The 15,195-nt window shown below is 43.5% G+C and overlaps 1 protein-coding gene across 1 annotated transcript; it reads right to left on the bottom strand.

Annotated features, from left to right (window-relative positions):
• Window positions 1–1,053: 1,053 nt before the first annotated feature.
• Window positions 1,054–14,088, bottom strand: EI24 (EI24 autophagy associated transmembrane protein). The gene is made up of 11 exons (XM_047823520.1): window positions 13,887–14,088; window positions 11,138–11,248; window positions 7,820–7,965; window positions 6,878–6,938; window positions 5,985–6,051; window positions 5,286–5,410; window positions 4,843–4,962; window positions 4,378–4,489; window positions 3,596–3,707; window positions 3,125–3,199; window positions 1,054–2,194 (listed from the first exon to the last, which is right to left on the bottom strand). The coding sequence occupies exons 2-11, from the start codon at window positions 11,177–11,179 to the stop codon at window positions 2,032–2,034; spliced, it is 1,023 nt and encodes a 340-aa protein (XP_047679476.1). The 5' UTR covers window positions 11,180–11,248; window positions 13,887–14,088; the 3' UTR covers window positions 1,054–2,031.
• Between the last annotated feature and the right edge of the window lie 1,107 nt (window positions 14,089–15,195).

The raw sequence follows: 15,195 nt of genomic DNA, 5'->3' as shown, positions 1-15,195 counted from the left end.
GCCTCTCAGTTACACTAATAAAACTGGATTCCTCACTTCCATCTTTAAGCATCTTCTATAGCCAGTCACAGTGCTGGATAAGCATCACTTCATCCACTTAACCTCCCACCCTTCCAAACTAAGACCAGCTTAGTTGTACAAACAAATTTCAGGCAGCAAAGATGCGGCCACTTAAATAACTATGCCAATTGTAAAAATTTAATCTTAAATAAGGTAATTGCTGGTGAAATATGAAGATCTTTGTCAAACCACCCCCACAGCAACCTGGAAGTATTTCTCTGCAATACTACTGTCAAATGACCAAAGATATCACAGATGAATATTGGAAGGAAACCTTATTTTAACTATGTCATTTACATTTTCTTGTGCACAATCTGGTAACAACACCCACTTCCAAGATGCCCATTATTTTAAAACCTTCTGGGGCGCCTGGGTGGCGCAGTCGGTTGAGCGTCCGACTTCAGCCAGGTCACGATCTCGCGGTCCGGGAGTTCGAGCCCCGCGTCGGGCTCTGGGCTGATGGCTCAGAGCCTGGAGCCTGTTTCCGATTCTGTGTCTCCCTCTCTCTCTGCCCCTCCCCCGTTCATGCTCTGTCTCTCTCTGTCTCAAAAATAAATAAACGTTAAAAAAAATTTAAAAAAAAAAAAAAAAAAAAAAAAAAAAAAAAAATAAAACCTTCTATACTTTGAACTTGCTTTTATGTCTCTCAGCAATGAATTTTACATCCTTACTGTCTTGTATGTAATAAACGTTTCTGTTAACCAAATGTCTAACCTCTTGCCAAATGCAAACGTTCAAAACCTAAAAGCCTCTCCCACCCTTCCTGAATATGCAGGAGACATAGATACATACAGACTTTAAAATAAACAATTCCCAATTCACAAGATGTAAACATGATTATAATCACACACTCCACACTTTCTTAGGGAACATGTTTTAGGACTAATCTCTCAAAACCACAACCAAATTATCCAAGGCAAAGTCGTGTGTTCCACTTAACCTTTTTTAACGTTTCACAAGGTGATGACTTTTGAAAACCCAACCATTACACACTTGTGGGAAACCAGCTCACGTTTAATTGTGACATTTTAAAATCGGACAAGTGTTTTGACATCTGCCCCCCTCCCCCATATTTAGTCTCTAAAATGACAGGAAAACACCAACCAATCACAGGCTTAATGGGTTTAATAAATTTACCCCTTCAGTTCCTATCTGCAGCACCCAGGATTCCTTTGAAATTCCAGACAGACCCGGCAGTGGCCAGCAGCACACTTCGGACCTCCAGAGTTAAAAGTGCAGGTTCTCTGAGCATTCGGTGTTGTGTGGCACTTGTCCGAAACTGGTACTTCCCTACAGCTGGGGAACTTTCGGTGTACCAGTGGAAAAAAAGCTTTTCCCCTTCAAGGGGAAGAAAATCACTCCTCAACACCCAGCAGATCTGGCTGTGAGGTCTTTCCTCCTGTCCCATCTCTTCGGGCTTGTTTTTTTGCAGTGGAGCAAGAGAGACCAAAATCTAACCTGAGTTACAAGAAACAAGACAGTGATGGCTATAAAGGGAGTGACCCGGAGCGAATGAGATGCTCCTTCGCCTCCCACATCCAATATATGTGCTTCACAGAAAAACAACAAAAAAGTAACAGGTCCACAAAATACAACAGCTAGAATTACAAAATCCATTCATCCAGAGGGTGGTGGAAGGCAGGAAGGGGAGTTGGGAGGGTAAATGGCACAGGGAGAAAAAAAAGTATTCAAATCAGTCCAGGCACGGGGGCTGGCAAGTGCTAGAAAAGAGCTGCAGAAAAACCTGTGGTCCATTCAGACCCACCGATGTTAGAAATCCACATACTGGTGTCAGGAAGATTCTGCCTTATGCGCACCAGAGACAAAAATCCCAATTCCTCAGAGAGAAGGGAGTATGCAGCGGGCCCTTGGCAGAGCGGGTCCTGCCTTCTCTGGCAGAGGAGGTGACAAGGAAAGGAGCTCCTACAGCCCCCTTCTGATCCCGCCCATCCCCTCTGGGTGGCAGGCGACTCAGTGGCCTGCAGCAGCCTTCAGTTTGGCAGGAGACGGATGCGGTGAAGGGAATTTCTCGGCAGAGGTTGAGCTACTCAGGGCAGACTGCAGGTAGACCGTCTTGTGGAAAAGTCTGTTGCTTAGGAAAACCACCAAGGAGAAGAGGCGCAACTGGAAAAGGCTGAAAGGCAAGAGACCCGACTTGTTAGATCCCCAGCTGCTCAAACTTCGTGTTTTCACTACTTGACAGCTTATTTTTAAACTTAAAAAATTTAGGTTAAACATTTTTAAATGACATAGGGGGAAATAGGAGAACTGAAATTTGATCAAGGAAGGACAGACACTAGACACATGGGTTAACAGGCAGCAACCAAAGAATGCACTGGGTCTGATGCGGTCATGAGTACGACAGAATCACCACTGGGAGTGTCAGGCTTCGAGGAAATAAAGTTACATTTCAGGTTAATTCTGATTTGAGGAGTACTTGTCTATGGCTGACTTCAGAGTATAAACATCAAGCCATGTCTGAAGACATCAAATACTACATGTGCTCCATTTTCAAGAGTTTCAGGGGACAGCCAATTACAGAGCCTGCAATTACAGTGAGCAAGAGTGAGCCAACACCCAAAGCAGATCTGAAATGTTTAATACATGTATCCTCACTGACTTCAGCAAAACTGATCAAAGATTAAACTTTTTTTTTAAACTTCAGGAATGCTATTATTATTGCTGAAGATTCATAGTACTTTTACTATCAATAAACTCATGTAGCCAGATCACATAGCCCACTATAAAAAGTTGGCCATTTTTACAAAAATGGACTTACCCATAGGTGTTTACAAGTGCCTTATGTTCAGTGAACTGTTAAATTTTAAGAATATGTGTAATTCTTTGTAATGTAATGTGCGTATATGCCTGGGAAAAATTGGTGAATCCATTCCACAAGTGTTTTTCTCTCATCATAGTGTGTATTAATGTTTTCCTACAATGTAAGAGGCTATTTTTTAAAAAGTCTCATTCCTATAATTGTGATGTTATAGCCCTGATCCTTTACACAGACAGATAGCTTACATTAGTTACTACATTTTAGCCAACACTGGCTAATACTTACTATGCTTTGCCAGGGGTCTTTGCTTCATTGGCGCTGATAATGAATAGAGGAAAGAGGATGGAGAAGAGGCAGCCACTGTAAACAGAAGGGAAATAGTCACCTTCATGACAGCCAAGACTTTGGAAGGGATATTAGAAGCCCAAAGTTCCCTTGCCTCCAGAGCTAACATCATGGCTTGATGAAATCTTAATGTTTCAAACATCTCCAAATTTTTTTTTTTCCTAAGCACCAGCTACTTTTAACACTGCTCCAGGAGGCAACATAAAAGAGTATGTATGGCATATAGAATCATGAAGGCTAGATTTTAATGCTGACAAACATCTGACTATCTGTCAAGGAGAAAAAGTCTACAGACCTGACAGCCAAGTAAGAATGGAAAATGCCTACCACAGGAGCAGGTATACGGAAGGTGCTCCCTACAATGAGTCTTTATTTTTACTAGTCCCCATCAAGTCCCTCAGGCCAAATTACCTGATAATATATGAGGACTGCATTGCTGTGAGGAAAGCCAAGGGCAAACCAAATCCAAAGTAGTAAGGCCAATTCCTTTCTATGTTTGACAACCGCTGATGCATTTCAATTCCTAAAACAAGAGAGCTGATACAATTAGATCGCTTATTTCCTTTTAGTCAAATGACTACGTAGACAAATTATTTGAGGTCTCAGTTTTAGGTACAGATCTGTCATGTAGAACAGTTTAAAAAAAGCATACAAATTGGAATTGTTTGAATATGGAAAGGCTTCTGTGCAAAGCTTTTCAGTTCAACAATCACAATTTCAAAACTGCTAAGAATCATGAATTACCTCATCAGCATCCTTTGTCATGATGAGTCCTGAGCAAAGGTATCAAATAAAAGGGCAGCCATTCTCTAGAAATCAATTAACCTCTTCCAAACATGGGACACCCAGACAAATATGCCAAGGTCTTTTAAAACATCCCCAAAAGAATATGAAAGCACTGACATCAGATAATTTCTCTAATTCAGAATAATGCATGCTCTTTTATGCTATCGCATGGCTCAGTCAGAGCTACATCAAATTAAGCGGCATAAAGACAATGTTACATTGCCATATCCCCCAGCATCAAAGTTAAGGGTTAAAACCCCTTAAGTGAAAATTCTCTCTTGCCAAAGAGGCTACTTCCTTCCAAAGATGGTTTGCCAATGCCCTATGTATTGAACAGTTTAAGAAGTCTGCTTCGCAGCACTCCTGGACTGGATATCCTACTTCTCAGTTTCTTTACACAGACTCACCTTTATTGAACCAACGATATTCAAAGCAGTACAGTGAGTAGAGAAGGGACATATGCAGAAGACTAACCAGTTGACCAACAAGGTGGATGGGAAAGAGACTCACAAACATCCCCTGAAGAACAAATATGGAGAATCTTAATTCCAACACTTCAGAGAACTAACACTATTCACCTGCCACTGAGTCCTCCCCCTCTGCCTAGATAGCCTCACAGATGCTCCGTAAGGGTCTCAACAGCAGGAGAGTGGACAATGCCCATGAGCAAGGAAGAGCTGGTAAGTTCGTGTTGCTTATCATTTTAGGATTTTTAAATTCTCTATTTGTTTCTGTGAAAAAATTATTTAAAAAGCATTACCTCCCATAAAGCTTATCTGCCCCCGTATAAATGCAACACCCTGTCTTTGTGAAGCTCCCTCTGGTGAATTCTTTTTCAAAATTTGCCCATGTACCCAGAAGGCCAGTCTCACCTGGATGAGGAAAAGAGCCTGCAGCAAAAGGTTGAAGAGCATGTCAGCAATTATTTTGCTGACACTAGGGAATGGGTGAGGCTTCCTCCCTGACACCTCAAATGCTAGGTCAGCTATGTCCTGTAACAGAGAAAGCAGCTCACCAAAACATGAATAAGATGGCTTCACTATCCATTCCCAAAGCTAAGGCCACTGATCTACCATTAGATCCGCCAGGTGAGAAAAGCCCCCAGACATCTGGCCATGAGATGCTTTTGAGACTGAGACAATAATTCCATTTTTTTTTTTTTTTACAAGAGCACAAAAATCACCACTGGCTGCATGACCAACAAAGGTTAAGGCTATGAAATCGTTCCTGCATGGCCACCCCTCACAGGCTAAAACCTGCCACCCACCAACCCATCAGGCGGCAGCACCCAGACTCCATTCTCTCCTGGACCTACCTGAAACCAAATGGCATTGACAACTTTGCTAAGCACGAACAGAGGAAGTACCCAAAGAGCACTGAAAATGGACGTAAGGAAGAATTCCAGCCACGACCAAACATCTCCATGTAGTGATGGATCACCTAAGAAAGGGGAAAAGAGAGTTGTCACTGTAACTGGAGAAATGAAAAACAAAAAAGACCGAGTATGGAACCCCCTAGTTGGTGACTATTCTCCCTCACCACACACACACACACACACACACACACACACACACACACACCCTGTGTTTCTTTCCAGCACACGACCATGACTACTTCAGATAGTTCTCCTCTTCGTAGACACATCAAATTCCAGCCACAGCTCTCATTGAAGTAGTCCTAGATATGTGCTGCTTACCTTGAGACAGACCCGCTTACCAGATGCTGACTGACACATCACAGACCTTTGACAGTACACAGTATAAAGGAAACTACCTGGGTTTAAATCCCAGCTCGGCCCCTTACTAATAGTTTAACCTCGGGTAACTAACTTCCATTTTCTCATCCACGAAAATGATGTTGGTAACAGTACCCACTCAAAGGGTTGTTGACAGGCTTGAGCTAAAAACAGCTAAAGCTCCTGGAACAGGGAAGTGTTCGGTAAACTGAGGGAGACAGGGACAATCCCTTGTACCTCCGCCCCAGGCACGGAGCACACAGCAATGCATATACTTACCAATAATTTGGGCTGTTACTGACTGGAGTACAGGAATAAACACTCGATAAAACAAGAGGAGACTTAACTAAAGGAAAGAATAAAGTAAACATTAAAAGCTCTTCTTTAAAAAGAGTTCCAAGTTTCAGTGTCATTTTCCAGATGGAGGTGCCTTTTCAAGGAGCCCTGAAGAGGCACCAACACTGGACCCGTTTCTACAGCCTAGTCCTTCTCTAAGGTACAAACCTGACATTGCTTGTAAAAACAGAGGGTCTTAGGGACACAGACAAACATTTTAAATAATATTCAGACCAAAATACAGGCACATACTAAATACATAGTAATATTTTATTAAGCAAACATCCGAAAACATCTGTGAAATGTTTGGATTAAGACCAGTTGGATTACATGGAATTCCAAGTCCAAAAAAAAAAATCTCACTACCCGTTCTTCAAAGTACTCAAATTTCGCTTAAGCCCATGTTGGCTCTCAGTTAACTCTAGGCAACATTTTCTGGTGTGGGTTTTCAATAGTCATCAATTCTAGTAGAATGATAAGACCAGGTGCAAGGATAACCTTGCTCTTGTCCTTCTGCCTTTCCCTTCTGATAGCTGCTCTTCTCCAAAAGGCCCCATGTCAAGAGAAACTGTTACCGCTAACATTAAAACTTGTGAATGAGTCGTTTTTTAAAAATAAAGTGTATATTCAGGGCTATCCCTGACATTTACATACAAGTGTTCTTTGAGTGGAAATAAAATCATTGTAGATGCACCGATTCCCAGTTATGGTTTAAGCATGTATCAGTAGGTGAAAGCTACTTGTCTCAGTTTCAAGAAAAGAATTGAAAGCTATTAAGAGAGCAACAATCTGAAGATGCTTGTAAGGCACCTGGCATTTGAGGAAAAAGAACTCACCCAGAATACTCCACCATTCCAAGCGCAGCACTGGAAAATTCTACTAACGATACGCGGCTCACTGGAAAAGACCATATGCATTCAGCTAATATGGCACACAGGCCACTTCCAAATCATCATTCATTCACTCACTCACCATTACCTTTTGTTGGTTACCATTATTTTTCTAGCACCTACTGTTCTCTCAATGTTCTCCCAGTGTCAATAAGAAATGGTTAAAAATATTTCTTAGGGGCTCCTGAGTGGCTCAGTTGGTCAGGCGGTTAAACGTCTGACTTCGACTCAGGTCATGATCTCATGGTTCCTGAGTTCGGGCCCTGCATCGGGCTCAGCACAGAGCCTGCTTCGGAGATCTGTCTTCTTCTTGCTCTGCCCCTCCTCAACTCGCCTGGGAGCGCTCTCTCCTGTGCACTCTCTCCCCCTCTGTCTCAAAAATACATGAACATTAAAGAAAAATATTTCTAGGAAAACAGATTCTTATAATTATTATTTGCGGTTCTCTATTCACCATTCTGTCTTTTTAAAACACCATGACATTATTTTTTAAATGTCAGTTTATATAAATCTCTGCATTCTTTTTTTTTAATTTCTTAAAATATTGATTGATTGATTGATTGGGGGGGGGAGGCGGCTGGATCCCTCGACCCTGAGATCACAACCTGAGCCAAACTGAAGAGTCAGACACAACCAACTGAGCCACCCAGGTGCCCCAAAACACCATGACATTCTGAACAAGCATTATTAGTAGACCCTAGTTTAATTTAACGTGGGGAAAAAAAAAGAGTCACCCATAACATTTTTTTGGAAAAAAAGTACAAAAAACAAAGGGGGTACTGAAACTCTAAGTGACTATATAAGGTCTTCATTCTACACTAAGGACCAGCCACTTTCTGAAGCGCCCTCCCCCTCAGATATTTTCTGACATCAGCCCCCACTGCTTACCTCTCTTGCTTCCTTTCTATACTTTGGGCTCTCCTCTGTGCCAGGACACTGCTTGCCCTTCTTCGACGCTGCTCCTCTCTCTTTTGCTGAATCCGAGCATCGAGCTTTGAGATGGTACAAATTCCCCAGATGGAGTCTTTGATTCCCTGTATTAAAGGGGGAGGAATACACATCAGGAGACTTTCCCAAATTACATAAAGTGAAATAACAGTGGAAACTATTGAAATTTCTCTGCTACATGGCTTAAAGGAGACTTAATCTTTTGATGTAATTCAAAATTTATAGGAGTTGTAAGAATAGAACTTCCAAATATCCTTTCTCCAGCTTTACGAAGTAATAATAAATGTGGTAAATTATTTACACATATACATTTTTCCTATATCAGAATGTGTATTTCTAAGAATGATATTCTTCCATATAAACACAAGTTACCAATTCAAGAAATTTAATACCGAAATACTTGAATCTACAGTCTATATTCCAGTTTCTCCATTTGTCCCAATAATGCCCTCTAGGGCATGTTTACCCTTCACCGTGTCAGAAATCAGTTCAGAATCATATACTACCTTTAGCTGTCATGGCTCTTTAGCCTCTTTCAATCAGAAACAGCTCTTCAGCCTGTCTTTCTTTTTGAAATACAGAGGCCATTTTATGCTATTCTCTCAATTCAGGTCCACTCACAATTAGACCCAGGTTGCCCCTTTTGGGGCAGGAATATCACAGAAGTGCTGGTGTGCCCTTCCCGGTATTACATCCAGAGACACATGACATCTGTCTGCCCTTGCGAGTCATGTTAATTTTACATACTCAGTCAAGGGGTTGTCCAGCTTTTCTCCACTATATGGTTGCAAACTTTTCATCTTGCAATTAATCAGCTATGGGTGGGCAGACAGGGCTGAGACCAGGCAAGTATCCTGCTCAAGTTCTCTCCCCTAGATTTAGTACCCACTGACAATTCTTGCTCAAACCAAGCTTGAAGAACATGGTTGCAAAACAGTGGCTTTCCAATCCCTCTACACAGAGCCCAGTATTGCCCTCCCCTATATTCTTTCAGTATTAATCAAATGCCTCTAGTATGTCCTCTATCCTGTGCTAAACTCTAGTGATACTGAGGACAAATTAAACACTGGTCTCTAGAATGACCACAGATGGAGAAAGACACAAAGAAATCATTACTATAAAATGTGAACAGCTGCAGGATAAGAGCATGCCACATAAGACAGAGATAATATGGCGGTAGAGCTGGAGAAAAAAATGTCCTTAAAGAGTGTATGAAGGGGGAGAAGGTTAAGTCTATTAAGACAGTGACAGACGCTCTTGCCAACCATATTGGAAGAGCTCCAATAGCAGAAAATTTTCTGTTAGTGCTACAACCTCCAGAATTGCCTATCACCCAGCCCCAAAAACTACACTCATTCATCCATCCATTCACCCACACATTAAGCATCTTCAATGAGCTAGACATTGGTCATATAAAAATGCTCAATAAATGTATAATTTAGCAGGAAGAGTATACAACCAAAAAACGACCAAAAAAAGTTTAAAATATGTGTCCCAAAAAGTTTATTTCCAGGGTAGAATGGTAGCACTGGGGTATTCAACCTCACAAAGAATAGGAAGGAAAAAGACATTCTGGAAGCAAAAGCCAATCTGGACTCAAAAATGGCATTTTTACCTATTGTTATTAGCTAAAACAAACTTTAGATATAACTCCCAGGATACATAAAAATGGGAATGGGCAAATGATTATGTACTAACCACTGATAGCATAAATTGCCAGTGTGCACCTGATCTTACTAGTCTTATTTTGCTTTTAACTTCTAAATCTTCCACAAATTGTTTCAATATTTAAGGTAGTTAAGTTTAAATGGCTGAGGGCCTTGTATGTGCTAGAACAATGACAAGATCCCCACCTTTGAGATGTTTACAGTCTACTGGGGCAGACAAACATTAAACAGTACATTGTAGTCCATTCCCTTAAACAGGGTTGGAATTTTACAGCACAAGAATGGCAAGATGAGGAGGTAAAGGTATTAAAAGTAGATCTCATTGCATATGAAGTCTCTTTGACCCTTCTGAGATACTCCAATTCCCCCTCTTTTACTCTAAAATGTAATGAACTTTTAAGCACTCCCATTGAGCAAGGACCGCCCCCATTCCCCCCCCCCCCCCAATTGAATGGGCCTCTCTCTTGCTCCCAGGAATACAGCTACATGGGCTACAACCAGGGCATTAAGTCTCAGACATCCACTATGATGGAATTGTGTGCTATTGGTTAATTTGGGTTATTAAGTCCTAAACAGATCTTTATGGGACATTTTCCTAGAGTATCATCTGCACCATGTAGAATGGGGAGAAAATAGGTTCTGTAATGCAAATATGAATAGAGTTGTTTAGGTAATAGTATTATATCAATGTTCATTGTTTAATTTTGACCAGTGGACGAAGGTTACATAACATAACATTAGGGGAAGCTGGTGAAGGATATAGGGCAACTCTTTGTACTATCCTGCAACTTTTGTGTAAGTCTAAAATTATTCCAAAATAAGAAGTTTTTTTTTTTAATATAAGTATCAGTATACTTTTTTTTGAGAGAGAGGGCAGAAGAGAGAGATAGAGGGGCAGAGAGATAATCCCATGAGGGGCAGAGAGGGGGGGAGAGGGAGGGAGGGGGAGAGAGAGGGAGAGAGAAAGGAGGCTCACCCGAAGCAGGGCTCGTGTTTTACCCGAAGCGGGGTTCGTGCTCACCTGATGCAGGGCTCGAGCTCATGAATGTGAGATCATAACCTGAGCCAAAGTCAGATGGTTAACGACTGAGCCACCCAGGCGCCCCCAAAATAAAAAGCTTTTCATTTCTTTATTTTAATGTTTATTCATTTTTTTGAGAGAGAGAGAGCACAAGTGGAGGAAGGACAGAGAGAGAGGGAGACACAGAATCCCAAGCAAGTTCTAGGCTCTGAGCTGTCACTACAGGGCCCAACACAGGGCTCAAGCTCATGAGCCATGCGATAATGACTTGAGCCGAAGTTGGACGCTTAATTGAGTCCCCCAGGCACCCCACTAAAAATCTTTCTAAAGAAAAGGCTCTGGAGCCAAACTGACCAAGGTTCCAATACTAGAGACATGCGCTAGATAGGTCTCTCAAGCTTCTGGAAGATGCAGGACAATACTTACTGTCCTGAGCAGTATGGATGAGAATGAAAACCTGCATGTGAAGAACCCAACAAATATAATAAAAATTCCCCCAAAAAACCTAAAGGATTTCCTAGTTGGTTTCTGTAGCAAAAAGATCAAGAGATTACTCGATGACATACTCACCCTGGCAAGGTCCTGGAGAAAGGTTTTGACACTGTCAGCCATCTCTTCACCACCCAAACTACTAACTACACAGGAGAGAGAAGCGTCTCAAAATCTTTCATCATGAAGGACCTGGAAACAGATGGAAAATAATGGGGCAACAAACAGTTATCTTACAGGTAAGTTACCTCACGTACATTTCTACATGATGTTTTCCATGTATTTACATCTCTACTCAAAGTGCAGCAGATTCCAGTATCCCGTAGATACTAACACAGTGAACTAAGTAAAGATACACCTGCAACAGCTGAAACCTGAAATCAATACAATTTTTTTCACATTTATTTTGAGAGATAAAGTAACCACGTGAGCAGGGGAGGGGCAGAGAGGGAGAGAGGAAGAGAGGAAAAGAAGGAGAGAGAGAATTCCAAGAAGGCTCCACGCTCAGTGTGGAGCTGGATGTGGGGTCGATCTCACAATCGACCGGGGACCCAGGCGACCGAAGCAATACAAATTTTAAATTACTTCCCACTCTTTCACTTTTATATGGGGTAAATGTGCTCTTGGACCAGGCCTCCTTAGGCCTTCAAGCCCCTAACTATCCCTCCTACACTTCCCAAATACTTGAGGATTTGATGAGTGATAATTACATTTCAGTATCCTCCTAAGCGATTATTTATGCTTGATGTATAACCTCAAACACCTGAATGAAAACACAAGAGCAAAATCAAAGTTCTAGCAAGAATTACTAAATACTATAATTCATGCACAGGATCCTCTGGTATACAAGTGAGCTTAAGGTACAATGTGAAACTGCCCACCTAGACCACCAAATAAGCCTCCCTCTGTTTTCAACTTTAAATATATACATATATATACACACAATTTTTTCTTTTAACATTTATTTATTGTTGAGAGACAGAGGCAGAGCATGAGCAGGGGAGGGGCAGAGAGAGGGAGACACAGAATCCAAAGCAGGCTCCAGGCTCTGAGCTGTCAGCACAGAGCCCGACAGGGGCTCGAACCCACAAACCGGGAGATCATGACCTGAGCCGAAGTTGGACGCTCAACTGAGCCACACAGGCACCCCTATACACACAATTTTAATATGCATGCAAGAAACGGTGGACTATAAACTGGGCCAAAAAAGTTCATGTGTATAAACATTCTTTAAAATACTATAACTTTTTCATTTTATGCATTTCTCAGGTGAGTGAGAAATCTAGCTTCAAAAATTATGAGACTTTCACAAGCATCTTGTATAAAACTCAACTTTCAAAACACAGCACATTTTGTCACATATGTAACCACTTCAAACTGTACCTTGACCCAACTGGGTTAGTGCCACCCAGAACCAGAAGAACAAGGAATATAGTGGTAGGAAGGCAACTTTTACAACACCATATGTACTACCTGCTCCTGAGAGGAGCAAATCCCATTACTTCAGAATAAAGAAGTTTCTAGGGTAAGAAACTTCTGTTAACACTCCCAGTTGAAAACAAAAATACCTCACAGTGACAGGATAACTCGCTACCAGGTGAATAATAACTGTTCACGGATGATACCAGTTTGTAAAGACTATCACGGATTCACTCTTAACCAGCTACTTTCTCATCTATAAATTAAGGATCTTAAAATTCTCCATTCGTCTTTTGAATACAAGGTATAACATGAAAATGGTAACTTCTATATAAACATAATCCCAGTAAACATGAACTAGCTTGGGAATTTAACAAAGCCAATCACTTAGTCTGGATTTCTCACAGGGCATGAAGCACGGCAGTTCTAGTCCAGCAGAACAGCTGTGTTATCTGAACCGTGGCCATGAACACCTGGTTTCTGCACGTACAAGTGGCAGGTTACCTAGTGGCCAACAGCAGCCTTGGTAGGACAAGTCACTTCAATTCTCTACAGAGACCCTAACAGCCTTCCTTCAGGAATTCTTGGTGATTGTCCGGTTTGACAAAAACTGAAGCATGGAGAAAAACAGAACTTGACACAATTTAAGACCACACAGGAGGAACGTTACAACTGAGCTGGAAGGAATGAAGATGCATCTGGTTCCCATCATTTTACAGCTGGAGGAACTGAGTCTCCGAAGTTAAATGGCTTGCTCAAAATCACAGCAAACGAAAGGCTACTGCAATCTTCAAAACCCTCGTGTTCAGACCCTCTGTCGGGACTTCTTTTTCCTCAAGCTTTGCAATTAGTTTAACCCGAGCCATCCCATGGACAACTTCTGAACCTAGATCTACAGACGGCCATTAGATTCTCAGCAGTCATTAGAACTTATTAAGCATCTACTGAGGCACATTCCTGTCCTTTCATTTCTAAGCCACCAAGCCCGGAAAGCAGGAACCTGTCCTAGCCCACACCAGGTGCAGAAAGGGTGAGCATCCTCACGTCTCAAGGGGGCTCCACGGATTGCCCCGGGCCCAGACGCATCTTCGCCTTAGCTCCTTGCCAATTTCGACCGGAAACTAGTCTCCTCCCGCAACCCAGCCGTACACGAGGTGCGGAGCACGCTCACCTCCGGTCACACGCAGAGCTAAACATAGACGCGCCGCACCTGGGGCAGCGTCCCGCGCCCCGGCCCGACCCCGCACCTTCCTGCCAGGGGTCCCCTCCAGGAGCCCCTGCCCGGAACCCCCCACCTCCGCGCTCGGGGCCTCCCTGTCCTCGCACGCCCTTACCGCCCCTGCCTCGCAAGGCCCCAGCCGCGCGCCCGCTACGCGGCGCCAGGGGCCTGGCTCGGCCGCTCTGCACCTACCCGGCCGCTCCGCCGCCCGGCCCCTCGCCCACCGCGCGTCCGCTCGGCTCCTCCTGGCCCCTTCACGCCCGGCCGCCAGCTCCCGCCCGGGCGCTCCCAGGGCCGGGGCCGCTGCGCCCGAACTGGGCATGCCCGGGCCGCACGGGGCCGCTGGGAAGTCGGGCGGGCGCCGAGCCGAGCGGAGACGATCCGAGCCACGCCGCGCCGCCCCGGGTGGCGAGGGCGGGGCCGCAGCGGCGGAGGGGGCGGGGCCAGGCGGGGCGACTGAGCCTGGGAAATGCAGTCCGTGGGCCGGGCCTCGTCCGTCCCGCGCCGCGTGCCAGGAAGCCTAGGACCGCCCGACGCGCTTCCCATACCGCTTTCCTCATCCCGTCCTTCCCGATACCTCATCCTGTTCTTTGCCCTCCCCAGTATACTCCTGCCTGGTTGCTTGTCCTTCTAAAACCCTACGAAACCTAACAACAGAACGAAATAGAGGTCAGCTTGGTTTATCTGGTTGGAGATTTTTGTAAGCAAAGGGTACTAAGCAAGATGGGTTTAAGTCAGGATCATCAAGAACAAACAGGACAAGCCGCTATGCAGTTTGGCTGCATTAGGTGTATACTCTGACGGCAAAGTGATGGTTGAGATTAAAAATTTAAAAATAAAGAAATAAAACCTTTTCATCTCCATCCCCACCCGTCCATTTTTACCCCAGGGATGGCCATTCCTTGGGATCCACATTAAGCCTCACCTGCAACCTTTTTCTCTTCTATTCCAAGCCTCTTAAATCTCATTTCCTATTTCTTCTTTTCACTTCCTATTTTCCTTTACCTCTAACTGTGCTTAGAGCTGCTAGTGCTAAGATCACCTATAGAATCAGATTTTTACCACTAGAAGCTATTTAGTGCAACCTCCTATGTGTAGGCTATGAAGCCCAGGTGTCAGGTGACTCACTCAAGGTCAGTGGCAGAGCAAATGCCCAGGACTCCTGACCCTCTCCTCAGTTAAGTGGGCTGGGAGTTGTCGACCTCTCTTCTCCTTGGCCCAACTTCCAGCCCCATGCCAAAATAAGCCTGTTAAAAAGTTTGGAGACACGCAGTTTGGAGACAAAAAGGAAGCAACTTAAGGACTTGGTGGTTGGATGAAGAGGTAGAGAGAAGGGCACATGAATGCTCCTATGTTTCTAGGTTGGCTAACTTGATGGATAGAAAGGTCATTAACTGACATTGGAAATGCAGGACAGGTAAGAATCATGGAGGAAGACAAATTCAGTTTTACACACGTTGAGTTCCAGGTGCGTGCCATATATACACAAGTGGAAATATTT

This window comes from Prionailurus viverrinus, chromosome D1, assembly GCF_022837055.1.
Source record: "Prionailurus viverrinus isolate Anna chromosome D1, UM_Priviv_1.0, whole genome shotgun sequence".
NCBI classification, from domain to species: domain Eukaryota; kingdom Metazoa; phylum Chordata; class Mammalia; order Carnivora; family Felidae; genus Prionailurus; species Prionailurus viverrinus.
This window is presented reverse-complemented; position numbering and strand designations above follow the sequence as displayed.